Genomic DNA, 13,282 nt, shown 5'->3' on the forward strand with positions numbered 1-13,282 from the left:
ATTATACAATCTGCAGTTTCCGAATAAAACATGATGATTAAACATGAAATTGCAGCGGAATAAATCCGCAGCAGTCCAAAGAACACTGTTTCTACCTTCGAACGGCTGCGTGTGGTCGTACCTCAGAGAGCTTAGTGATAAATCATGTATTTTTAATGAATATCAATAGAAGGACTCCCCCCAAAAGGCAGGAGCCGGGCTATCTAATTAGATTAAGCGGCGGTGCGGGGGAACAGCGCGGTAATGACGGCTGTATCACGGCCGCCACTTTCTAATGGGCTCTGAAGCAAACTAGGGGGCCTTTCAAACCATTAACACCGAGGGGGGAAATAACAAATCTAATCTGACATGACACCCTTCTGTTTCAGTCTGCCTCTTAACCAGAAAGCCTCCATTACTGGCAAAGTCCCTGCGTCTAATGCCATCTGACTCCCCGACTTGTGTGTTCATGTCGCGCATCTCTGGAGACCAAGAGGACCTATTATTATCATAATTGACCAATTATAGGTTACACTCTTAATGTTTGTTTACACATGCGCGTCCACCGTAAAACAACAATCGTGCAATAAACAGGGGATTTTTTTATATACGAAAATATGCAAGTGATCATTTAAGTTTTCGCGATGTGCTGTATATGAGTATTTCCAGGCAATAGAATACATCACATAACCACAATACGGGTTTATAAATATGACAGGGGCAAAGTGAAGTCTGGTGAGAACCACAAAGTTCTCCTGAAAGTTTTGGTAGAGATCGATGTTCACCTGTCTATTACAAGAGAAAGACAAATGAATCCACTGAATTTATTTGGTGGAAATGTGTCAATGTCTTTATATTGATTCTATACACAGTCGCACGAATAAAATGCATGTATGTCAAAATAATTGGCTTCTCACACCATGTTAACTCTCAATTTTAATTTGCAAGAAATTGGTCAATATTGCATGATTTGCTCACCTGCAAAGAAAGCACGACTCGCTTGATGCATCTTATATTTCTACACTCCCGACAGAGACCCCCAAAGCTATTCTAAACTGCCATGTATTTACTGCCGTAATTATCATATCCGGCCATGTACATGATTGCAAATATTTTCTGCTGAAAATCTTGCGCAGCATTTTCCCAACGTAAAAGTGAACACTCACCAAGTTAATACATTAGATTTCTCATTAAAATAAATGAAAAATGTAAAACCACGCAAGTTTCATGTACTCTATATTTTATATACGCAGTATAAATCCCGCACATTCTTATTATAAAAAATATTTCATATATTTAGGGCATCGCGCATAACACCATTGCAGTACATACCGACGCGAGCCACGTGAAACAACGGTGAACGCCTATTATTGAACAGGCACGAAAACATTCGAGCTGGCAACCAGGCCGGGTCATATCTTGTCAAAAAGCGACAATGATTGGATCATTGTGTTGCAATCGTTGGACATTTAAAATCTGCCCACACACACATACATGCAAATATAAAACGCACTTTGTGCGTGCCTGCCTGCCTGCGTGCGTGTGTGCGTGCGTGTGTGTGTGTGTGCGTGTGTGTGTATATATATATATATATATATATAGTACAACATTTTAAACAGGTTTATGGTCTGACTTGCCAAATTTTACCAATTTCAAAGGTAGTCAACATGAAATCATAACATTCATATGGACATAATCAAAAAATGGTTGTTGTCGTCACCTTCATGTTGTTCTCCTTCCCCGAACGTTTTTATGTCTTTCAAAAGTGAGGAATTTTGGCGAGTATTCGTCATTGATATTCAATACTGTTTAACGATCGCGCCACGAGGTGACAACAAAGAGCTTGTAAGCGTCTCTTCAGCGTGCAGCTTTGGAAGATGACGGTTCAGAGTGGCGGAGGGCAACAGAGCGAGCCAGTCTATCATCTCACAAGCCATCAAGCTGTTCCACTCGACGAGACTAATGATGACTACGACATAAAACTGGTGGCGATGATGCTCGCTACTTACATGGATGGTGAAGATCTGGAATTCAAGCTTCTCTGCACAGACTGTTCCCTATGTTTCTAAAAATAATTGCAACCCTACAGTGTATGCAGAACCCTTCATGGTTTTCATGGTCTCAAACAGTGGTTGCCAAACTTCTTTCACCGAGTACCACCTAAAAAAAATACTCAAACTTTCAGTGTATAAAATTAGGCCCCAGTCTTCATCAAAAATGAGGCAGAGGTTTTTATTCCTAAAACATATATTTAATATTTTTGTTCACCACTGTAACAGCACCGTTTGAATGTTATCGCGACACGTAAATATAGGAAAAAAGGAACAAAAAACTGAAGCTAAATCTGGAATCTAGATTGCCCCTAAATAGTTATATTTTGGCAATCGAGATGTCATCAAAGATACATAGAATAAATATGTCAGCAAAGTGTGGCAGCTCAGCTAATCGACATGCCTACATGGTGGCCATGTTGGGAGGGACAATGAATTGACACTGAAATGATGTCGCATGCATACCAGATCATGATCAGTTTTTATTTGATCAAGTATGAGAACATAAATAGTTAAAATATGCACGAGGACAAAAAGGGGCGATAAGGCATTTCAAAGGAAGTCAAGTTTAACATTTTCTTTACATTAATCTGTTCTATGTGCCATGACTAGTCAAAACACGGCATTCTGAAGAATATTGCTTTTGTCAAATATGAATTAAGCAGCATAATCCACCCGTTTTCAGCCATCGCAGGGGGCAGACATTTTGGCACTTGCTGTCAACCGAACATGACATCACAGTTGCTCTGCGCTCAGGTAATGACCAACTACGGCTCATCCTTTTTCAGAGTTTGGTCATGTGATGTTCTCAAGCTCTGACACAGACAACGCGGTTGTGGATCATTCACCATCTGCCGATCAAGACCTGCAACAGGATGAGGCCATGGCCGCTCCAGTGTCCCTGCCGAACTCACCTCCCTCATCTTCACAGTTTGTGCAGCACTTTCGCTGGTGCTGCCCCGAGACCCCAACCACCTCACTAACACCACTACTGATGCCAGATTCTTCACAATCCAAAGAGGCCCAGCACCTTGGATGGTCAGACCCCAACTGCCTGGCAAACCTCACCCTCACAATCTGTATCTGCACACATTGATGAAGCGCGGCACCTGGCATGGGATGAACCCCCCATGAACGGCTGTCTGTCTTAAGAAGTGCTTTGCCTTAAAATAACATTTATCTTTCTTTTCAAATGTGTGCTGAAAAACTACCTCAAATGTGAATGCTATGGCAGTCGTGGAAATCCTATCTATCTATCTATCTATCTATCTATCTATCTATCTATCTATCTATCTATCATCAAGTACAACTTGTATTGTCAAATGTGCTGGATGTGCAACATACAGCACAGATGAAATTTCTTCCCTCGCAAAACAACATACAAGAGGAGCCGCTGCGGGTGCCCGTGCCGCCATCAAAAGAAAAGTTGACATAAAATGACAAAATAATAATATAATAATAATAATAATCTATCTATCGATCTATCTATCTTAGGGTGACTGTATTTTGATTTAAGAAAAAAAGGACACTCGACCCGGCCTCGAGATACTGAAATGATACTCAACGATCTTGTACATTATAACTCTAATCATTTTGAAGTAAGATTGTGTAATATTAGAAAAACATGCAAAATGCGATATGGGTGTTGCATACAATATCAATGATATTGCAATGTACAGGTACATGGACCTAAAGAAATTACACAATTATTATCGAATGAAGCAACTTTTTTTTTCATGTGGAAAAAAATGAATGTATTCTAATCTAAAGAAGTACTTTAAGGTTAGTAATGCCCCGAGACACTGTTCTCCTATTGGATGGTGATGCGCAATCAACGTTGCATCTGATTAGTCAAAGTTAGATGAAAGCATGCAATTACATATGAATTTATTGCGGATCTTTTGCATTCTGCACTGCATGTGCCATTCTTACAATTGCAATATTTTTTCAACATGCTGTGCCCGCTATGTATGGGTACAAAATAAAACAACCATCCATTGTCTTATCTGGATATCCTCACGCGGGTCACGAGCGTGCTGGAGCCCATCCCAGCTGTCTTCGTGCAGTAGGCGGGGGGAGACAGTCAATCAATGAACAACCATTCACACTCACTCACACCTAGGGACAATTTACGGTGGTACCTCTACTTACGAACGACTCTTCATACGAAATTTTCAAGTTATAAAACGCCTCAACAGGAAAATATTGCCTCTAGTTAGAAAATAAATTTCAAGTTACGAAAGGTAAAAATACAGGATGGCTGCTTGTTGCATCTCAGAGTTTCCTGAATGCAGGATACTTATAGCTGCTGTGCCATTGGCTATTCCCGAGCATCATCCTGGCATCCCATTGACGAAGAGGGGCTTCTACCGTATCTGTCTATGTGTGTAGATAGATAGATATGTTTCTCTGCAGTGTCTTTGTCATTCGCTCCTCGGGCCAGGAGGCCTTCCAATAGTTTTACATGAATGTGAATCACCCAGAAAAAGTGTTCACCAGTCGGGCGATCGCTCACGATCCTGATGTTTGCCTTGGACATTTTCAAAGGATTGTTAAACGCCAAGGGCAGCCTGATGGTCCAGTGGTTAGCGCGTCAACCTCACAGGTTCAATTCCTGCTCGGCCTCTCTGTGTGGAGTTTGCATGCTCTCCCCAGGCGTGGGGTTTCTTCGGGTCCTCCGGTTTCCTCCCACATTCCAAAAATGTGCATGGCAGGCTGATTGAAGACTCTAAAATTGGCCCTAGGTGTGAGTGTGAGCGTGGATGTGCCTCTGTGCGCCCTGCAATTGGCTGGCAACCAGTTCAGGGTGTCCCCCGCCTACTGCCCAAAGACAGCTGGGAAAGGCTCCAGCACCCCCCGTGACCCTGGTGAGGATAAGCAGATCGGAAAAAGGATGGATGGATGTTATAGACGACAAAAGCAAATGTCCTTGGCTCAATTCTTTACAAAACGCCAGACAAAAACCACTTCTGACGGAGAACATGAACTAATGAGGGCAAAAACCGGTGAGGACGCAGTTAAAAGTTAAATGACCATCATTTTTATTCTTTACTCGATTCTTTATGTTTTACATCGTGCACAAATCTCATTTATTGTGCAATAATGTAATTGCAACATGTATTTAGTTCATATTTTGATACATTTTTATGCTTTAGAACAGTGCTTTTCAAACCCTGTGCCGCGGCACACCGGCAAATGGTTTGTCAGGTATATTGTCAGGTGTGCCGTGGGAAATTATACAATATGTATCCCTGTGCAGTCATCGCCTGGAAGAGTAATCATGTAGTACTCTTCCATTCAGGTAAGGAGCAGCAGCAGCGAGGAAATTGCCTTATGCTTCGAGACAAGCGCAGGTTTCGACGCGAGGAGAAAGAAAGGTGTAGGTCATTTAGATTTTACTTTTACCGGTGATGCAATGGCACCAAAGTTCCCTCTAAGCTGCGCAACTGTGCACTTGTCGCACACTCTCAGCGCACAAGAAAACCTATGCAGCGCAGTGAACGGACTGCAAATGAATTTCTGTAGATATCTAACTTTTTTTCTGTGTCAATTTGCTGTGTAATTCAGTGAGTGGCAGGTGTCCGGCCAATCACACGATACGATGCAATGACGCCAAGCAGCCAATCACGGCATTGACAGTACTTGCGCATGTTCTCTGCTCCATAACAATGACAGTGCAGCGGCGATCTGTGATGCTAATGTTAATCCTTTATCATGGCGAAACGACCAGGGAGTGAACATGATACGTCGACTCCCCAAACCAAAATAAGAATGAACTGCGGTTCTTTTAAGTTGGAATGGCTGTCGGAGTATGTGCATATAGAAAAACAAGCAATGAAACTTCATGAGATATTTTTTTTTTCTAGTGAGAAAGGTATGCTCTGCAAAACATGCAGTAAAGCTTAAACTGTAAGCAAATTTTCCGATGGAAAAATATGGACTTGGAAGCTGGACTACCTCAAGCGACACATTCAGCAGAAAAGTAATTTGAATGAAGTTGATTCAGCAGAAAAGTCATTTGAATGAAGTTGGAATTATACAAAGACCGAAGATGGGAAAAGGGATACGACTGGGAGAAAAAGAACCGACTGTCACACAGAAAAAAATCCAACCCTGAGCAAGTTAAAGTTCTAATTGACTATATTTTACTTGCCATTAAAATGAATGCACCAAATCTTGGATTGATGTTGATTCGATTACAGTTATCCCTCGCTATTTCGCGGTTCGTTTATCGCGGCTTCAGTGCATCTCGGATTTTTTCAAACATATTCATAAAAAAAATAAAAAATAAAACTAATAATAATAATTTAAGTCCGCAAAAAGTCCGCAAACAGTCCGGGAGAAGCAGTGAAAGTCAGCAAAACAACAGCGAGTCACATAGAGCAACATATACAGTACTACATGTATATGTTTACTGTATTTTGTTATTCATACACTAACCTAACCTAACTTATACGCGTTTAACCCTGGAGAACCCACGGGGTCAAATTTGGCCCCTATAAATTCTGCTACTCAAATGCTACCCTTAAATCCCAAAGGGTCAAATCTGACCCTAATCCTCAATTAGGATTAAAGCATTGAATATTTGAAAATACATATATTTTGGTGTTCAGTGAACATATAGCAGTCATTTAATGTATAATTCATCATTTTCCAAAGAAGAAAAGGGTTCTTGGGTTCTCCAGGGTTAAATCTATTAGTATACAGCATTAAGTAATGTTAATTACGACAAAATTTACTTCTACATGCATGTATACCATTAAATTTGGCCTTGTAAATATTTTTTATACTCATACACATGTACATGTACCTATACAGGAGGAGGGGTCGCTACTTCGCGGATTTTCGTTTATCGCGGGTGGTTTTGGTCCCCATTAACCGCGATAAATGAGGGATTACTGTACTATTCAATGTGTTGTAATATTGTGTTAATTTTCAATGTAAAAAAAAAACACTGATAATAACAACTTAATTGTTAAAATAAGGGTTTTTTTCACATTTTCAGGTAGTGGTGTGCCGTGGGATTTTTTTCAATGAAAGAAATGTGTATTGGCTCAAAAAAGATTGAAAAACACTGCTTTAGAAAATACATATGTCTGAATTTTGGTGGGGCTTTGAATGGATTCGGGCATGTGCATCGAAAATGCGTCTCTACTTACAAAATTTTCTAGTCGGGAACTTCTTCCAAAACCAATGAATTTCATCAGTAGAGCTACCACTTTAGAGTGTTCCATTAACCCACCACGCACGATTTTGGAATGTGGAAGGAAACCCACGCAGGCACGGGAAGAACATGCAAGCTCCACACAGGAAGGCCAAAGCCAGATTCGAACCCTGCACCTCTGCACTGTGAGGTGGACATGCTAACTCGTCACCACTGTGCCGCATCCATCTGTTATCCGTGCCGCTAAAATGAGAAAACTGTAGTCTCACAATTAAAGAAAAAAACATCAGTCTGTATTTTTCTTCCTTATTGTTGTCCTCTCCATCCTGTGTTCCCAGGTCTAAGAATTAAGGAATTAAGGAACTCGGTCATATTTACACTCTTTAAAATCTTTCCTCATGCAGCTTTTTGGGTGTTTTTCTGTATTGATATGACTTTGAGCACCTTTACTCCGGTTTCCCCCCCACATTCCAGAGACATGCACGGTAGGTTAATTGAACACTCAATATTGTTCTTTGTTGTGATTGTGAGTGTGAATGATTATTAGTCCAAGTGTGCCCCGCAATTCGTTGGCTAACCAGTGCAGGGTGTACCACAGGTGCTGCTCGAAGACGGCTAGGACAGGCTCGAGCAACCCTCTGCGAGCCTCGTGAGGGAAATGCAGTTCAATGGTAGAGTGGTCCTCTCCCAACCGAGAGGTTGGTGGTTGGATCGGGGAGCGGACTTGGGCACCACTGCTGTAGGTGAACTTACTTTGAACGCGTCTGCCTTCTTTTATGCATATTCTGTGTTACAATGCCATTTTTACATAATTATGATTTTACCCATCGAAACTTATATAAATTAGAAAAAAACCCCACATTAAATATGAGTTAAGTGTTGCTTCTTTGTCTTGTTTGAGCAGTTCCAAGAGCGAGCTGAAAGGAAATTGTACTTTTTTAGTAGTCCACAAATATCTTTCTTAGCATTGTAGCACCTTTACCCATTATGTCCCTGTGATAACAGCAGCCGCTTCACCGTAAGAATGAGGCCTCTTCCTTGGAAGGAGCTAGTATCTTCTTCCGCACAGTCTTTTATTTGTAAATAATAAAAATGAACTCTTGAATATAAAACATACACGTCAGTAGAGCCACATCTGTTATACAAACAAGAACTGCTGCAGTGAATACTTCTTCATCTTTCATCTAGCATCATCATCTGGGTTTGGGGAGTCATGGGTTGTAAACAATCAGTATTCAAAAATAATAATACTGACAAAGGAAAGGGCAGGCGGCCACCCTGCCAAGATTTTCAACACAAACATTTTGCAACATAGGTCTGTAAAATCAGATTCTTCATTGGCTTTAGAAGTCCAGTCCCAACCTATAGCAATCAACGGGAGGAGGGGAGTTCTCGAAAGGAAAAACAATGTGTCAACCGTTTCTACACTTTTGCTTTAACAAATTGGAGAGCGGATAAAGAAAGGCCTTTAAGCGCACCCCCCTGTGGCTCAGTACCGCTCAGCAGCTTGAGTTCAGCAAAGGGTGCACATTCCTCTCTCAAAAAAAACAAAGGAAAAAAAAATCAGGAATGTTCGCGTTGTCACTGACATTTCTCTTGTTAATAATTTCTCACTATTTTCTATGTACAAGGTGTGCATGTGTGTTTTGGAGACAGGCAAATACACTTTTTTTTCTATATTCATATATATCTCTATCTTTATAATTTCTCTCAAACTCTTAAAAGTACTTCATATATATGTAGCTGTTTTCCACACATTCTCTATTGGTCTGGAGCCCGACAAACTGACAAGACAGTTACATCCTCATCATCACCAGGGTCTCGGCTATGCTCCGTACTACAGAACAGCACTGTTGTTCAAAGGGCTTAAAAGAAAAACGGAAACAATGAGATTTTACTGTGGAGAATTCCTGACATGGACACAGTATTTCAACCCCGAGTGGAAGGTGTGGCCTGGGTGGAGTCGATCCTCCCTCATTGGTCCGCTCCTGTTATTGAAGTGGGGGATGGCTTGGCTTCTCTCGGTTTGTATTCATATTCAGTACAAGCAAACTGTACAAGAACATGCAACATACAAGCTGGCCTAAAATCATGTGGTTCTAACACACATCTTACCTTTTTTTTTTTGTTTGTTTTTTTTTTTGGTATAACTTTTTTTTTTTTTAAAGAATTGTTTGTTAGTTTCTCATGTATTGACTTTACTGAAAGCAAAAAAAAAAAAGAAAAAGACAATGAGAGACTAAAACCAAAATGAAATTAAAATAAGAAGATGACCATGCATGCAGCTGGGCGTTAGGATAGGGCATATCCCGAGATCATGCTCCCTTTTAGAGGGGAAATCGAAGGAGGGGAAGACAGGGCTAGCAGGTTTTGGTGTTCGGTTGTTCGGACAAATGTCACCTGATAGTGGCTTTTGCTCAAAAGCAAAGCATTGCTCTAAAAAAAAAAACAACCCCCCAGCTCTCCCAAAATTGTTTAACTTATATATATATATATAATTTGTACCATATGGTATCATTCTGAAATTTAGGCTAAACAAAGACACACAGTCAAAATAAAATATACAAAGCACATAATAAATTTGGCCTCTTTTTCTTTTGTTCAGACAAAGAACAAAACCTTTTTGCCTCTATCAAAAAAAAAATACAAGCTATACTTGTGCTCACAGGGCAAGGGATGACTGTTTGTGTGTGTGCGCGCGTGTGTGTGCGTGTGTGTGTGTGTACAGGCTGCTTTAACTTAAAAAGTTTTCTACACAATGCCAAACGGCAGCCCCTCGTGCTCAGCTACACTTCCACTGTTTCAACGCCAATGGACGTCTCATGCAGCCATTCACCCGTATGAAGGTGTGTCAGTTTGAACTTTGACCAATTCCCCCACAGTGTTGATAGCACTCCCGGCTAGTGAAGGACTTTGATCGGGTGAACAAAAATAAAGTCACACAAAAGAGAATCGATAAAGTGGAAAGAAAATCTCCATCTTGGAGGAACAAATGAAGGCAAACTTTTACAAAGAAAAGGCTCAAGTAGAAGTTGATAAAGAAGTAAAGGTGTGAGAAATGATTGTCAGACTCCGACTAAGCTTTGATTAGCTAGTTTTTTTCCACCTGCTCTCTAGTACCTTTTGTTCCCTGACTCTCCTTGTGGCTTTTTATTGGTAGACCAAGGTCTTCTTGTCCTGTTGCCACGCTCTGCTCCATTGTGGTCCAATAGTTATGTTCCTCTATTGACGCTCGACGTCATCGCGGTCACTAGGACCGAACACCCGGGGGTGGTCCTGAGCTCTCCAATGATGTCTGAGATGCCAGTCGCGTGAGCGGAGCTAGAGTGGGGTCTACCAACGAGGATGGTGGAAAAAGTTTGTACCATCCAATCACCGTGCTTGATAGGTCCAAATCTTCCAATAAGATCTGTGCTACACCCATAAAACATTTGTGGTCCAATCGTCCATAGTCCCCCCACACTATCACCTGGAGGAGAGAAGAGTGGAGTCACCACAGTGTGGTTTGGTGGAGGCAAAAAGCACACAAGTACGAAAACATGATTTCCAAATTACCATACACAGTGGTATCTTGATTTAAGAGTTCAATTCATTCCGAGGCCATAACGCTGGCTTTCACACACATTAGTCCGTTTCTGTGTTCATGAAAGTAACCTAAATGAATTCCAAAAATGAGTTGGCTTGCTTGACAGTACTCTTATTATTTGCACCAGCAGTGATGGACGTGAGCGCAGCATTTCCACAGTGGAAGGAATGGGATTCGACAAGGGGGACCCCTGGACTGCGAAACAAACTGTTTACAGTTCTTCACAAGAAACAGGTGAATAAGAACATGGGAAACACACAATAAAAAAACGGGCAACACGCGTGTAACCTTGCCAGTGAAAGTACATCCATCACCGTCACGCAAGCGCGGCACTTACCAGGGCTTCAAATAGCACAATCACTTACACTTTTCGCTTTCTTGGGAGCCATACTGAGGGCTAATTTACAACCCCAACCAAAAAAAGATATCTGAAATTGTCGGCACTCCTAAGTCAAGGTACCACTATTATTGCAATATAATTAAACAAACTAAAGCAGAACAAGGGCAAGAATCAGGCGCTCACAGTCACAACCGCAGAACAAAAAAGGGTGAGACAAAACAACAACGGATAAACCACATTTTTAACAGGAATATTTTTCAGTGCTGGACTTGAATTCAATAAATGCTTTTCAGTCCTTATATTTCATTTTGACAATCAATAATAAAATGTCAGAATAAGAATTTGGAAGTTTTTCTAAATTCATATTTCAGCTGATTATAACAAACAGACGGAGATACCACGGACAAAGAAAAAAAAATTGGGGACCAAAATGTAATACGTGCTTTGAATGATCTTTTTTTCTGTAATTTGATTTTAAGAAATTTCCTGGACTATTTTTATGCGAATATCCCTGAAATAGACAAATTACAAAGAGGCGGTGGCACACAAGTGCATGTAATGAGTTGAGGGGAGAGCGGCACAATGCTGGCGAGTCACACACGGGACAATGTAAAACAAAAACCACACACCACAGTCCTTAGTCCAACAGAAAATCGAGTGACACTTGCAAGCAGACAAAAACAAAGAAGAAATGATTAAAAAAAAACCCTTCATTCTGTAAATAATGAATAATGTCATTTACATATGGTCAAGACATTCTGATTGATACATTTGAAATGAGAAGCTATTTTTGACGGTTCAGTCAGTAACACGTACACATACACGCGCGTGCACACCCACACGTGCACGCTCGCACACACACACGTGCACGCTCGCACACACACACACGCATACTCGGGGGATTTTACCTGAAGCACCTTGCCCTGTGGACTCTCATCAAATAGCAGATGCTGCTGGTAGAGAGGCTCCAGGGTCTTTCGTGCAATCTTAGTTTTCTTTTTGGCTTTACAAGTTCCACTATCCAGCAGATACACCTTGACGTAGGGGGCTGTTGATGCGGCAACGAAGTTAGATGGATTACAAAAATAGGCAGAACGGGATGATGGAATGGAAAAAGCAACTGCGAATATGGGGAAGTAGTTTAAGAAGACGGCAATGTCATGAGAACAAAGAGACGACAGAAATGTTGGTAACCTGGGAGGGATTTGGAGCCTGGTTTGGGGGTAAGGCCTCGTGCCCTGATCACCTCCACCTCCAACTGTCCTTTCTTGTCCATCAAACCAATTTGAACATCACCTGCACATGTGGGAAATGAACATCGAAAACAAAACAATACAAAGAAAAAGGCCTGTTGGTGACAGTAGTAAAATGACCGGAGTAACGCTCACCCATTGCGGGTGTTGCCAGTGTTTGCCGGCCAACCAGCTGACCGGGTCCTAGACCATCTAGGAAGTCACTGAACTGGCTGTCAGCCCCCAACCTCATTCCTGAGAAGATAAGACTGATACATACATACATACAAAAATACAGACAGACACACACACACATGCACACAATGCATTAGCTCACTCCTGCTGAGATGATGATTGTGAGCAGAACACCGGTCATGGTTTTCATCAGATCATGTTTCACTTTTGTGTGTTTGTAGTTCATGATTTATTGGAGCCGATGTCATTATTGGAACTAGATCATATTGTTTAACATCCTCCTTTAATTTGAAAATATTGTGACGTCATCCTGGCATCATTGCTGTTCCAGTGTATGATAGGGGTTGAAGCGCCTAGCATCGACTTTCCCACTCTTGTAGCGACGGTGATAACTTGAAGTTGATAAGATAAGATAAGATAAGATAAGATATCCTTTATTTGTCCCACAATGGGGAAATTTACAGTCCACAGCAGCAAGATAATGGGTAGAAAGAAGATCCATCGCCAATCACCCGTTTTGGCGTTAATAACACGGGCACCTCGTTGAAATCAACAGGTAGTCAATCAGCGCATTAAAGTAGCAGCAGTGCCTCTCAAGAGTAGAAATATTTTTACTCAAAATGAGACAGGTAGCACGGTCACTTGCAAAATATCCTGGTCTATGCTCAAATGCAAGAAATACACATCTGCCTGAAAAGACTCCCTCTAACATGAACTGAAAAGTAGTCTTAAATA

The 13,282-nt window shown here is 41.2% G+C and overlaps 1 protein-coding gene across 13 annotated transcripts in view; it reads right to left on the reverse strand.

The window, feature by feature from the left end:
- Positions 1–9,907: 9,907 nt before the first annotated feature.
- The window catches only part of LOC109523177 (regulating synaptic membrane exocytosis protein 1-like), a 79,352-nt gene continuing 75,977 nt past the window's right edge, over positions 9,908–13,282 (reverse strand). For all 13 annotated transcript variants that reach the window (XM_019882160.1, XM_019882151.1, XM_019882149.1 and 10 more), the window contains 4 exons: positions 12,509–12,621; positions 12,315–12,416; positions 12,029–12,168; positions 9,908–10,663 (listed from right to left, as the gene is read on the reverse strand). In XM_019882160.1, coding sequence (XP_019737719.1) covers positions 10,445–10,663; positions 12,029–12,168; positions 12,315–12,416; positions 12,509–12,621 — 574 coding nt within the window. In that variant the 3' untranslated portion in view covers positions 9,908–10,444. The remainder of the gene's footprint in view (positions 10,664–12,028; positions 12,169–12,314; positions 12,417–12,508; positions 12,622–13,282) is intronic.

This window comes from Hippocampus comes, unplaced genomic scaffold (assembly GCF_001891065.2).
Source record: "Hippocampus comes isolate QL1 unplaced genomic scaffold, H_comes_QL1_v1.1 scaffold36, whole genome shotgun sequence".
NCBI classification, from domain to species: Eukaryota; Metazoa; Chordata; class Actinopteri; order Syngnathiformes; family Syngnathidae; genus Hippocampus; species Hippocampus comes.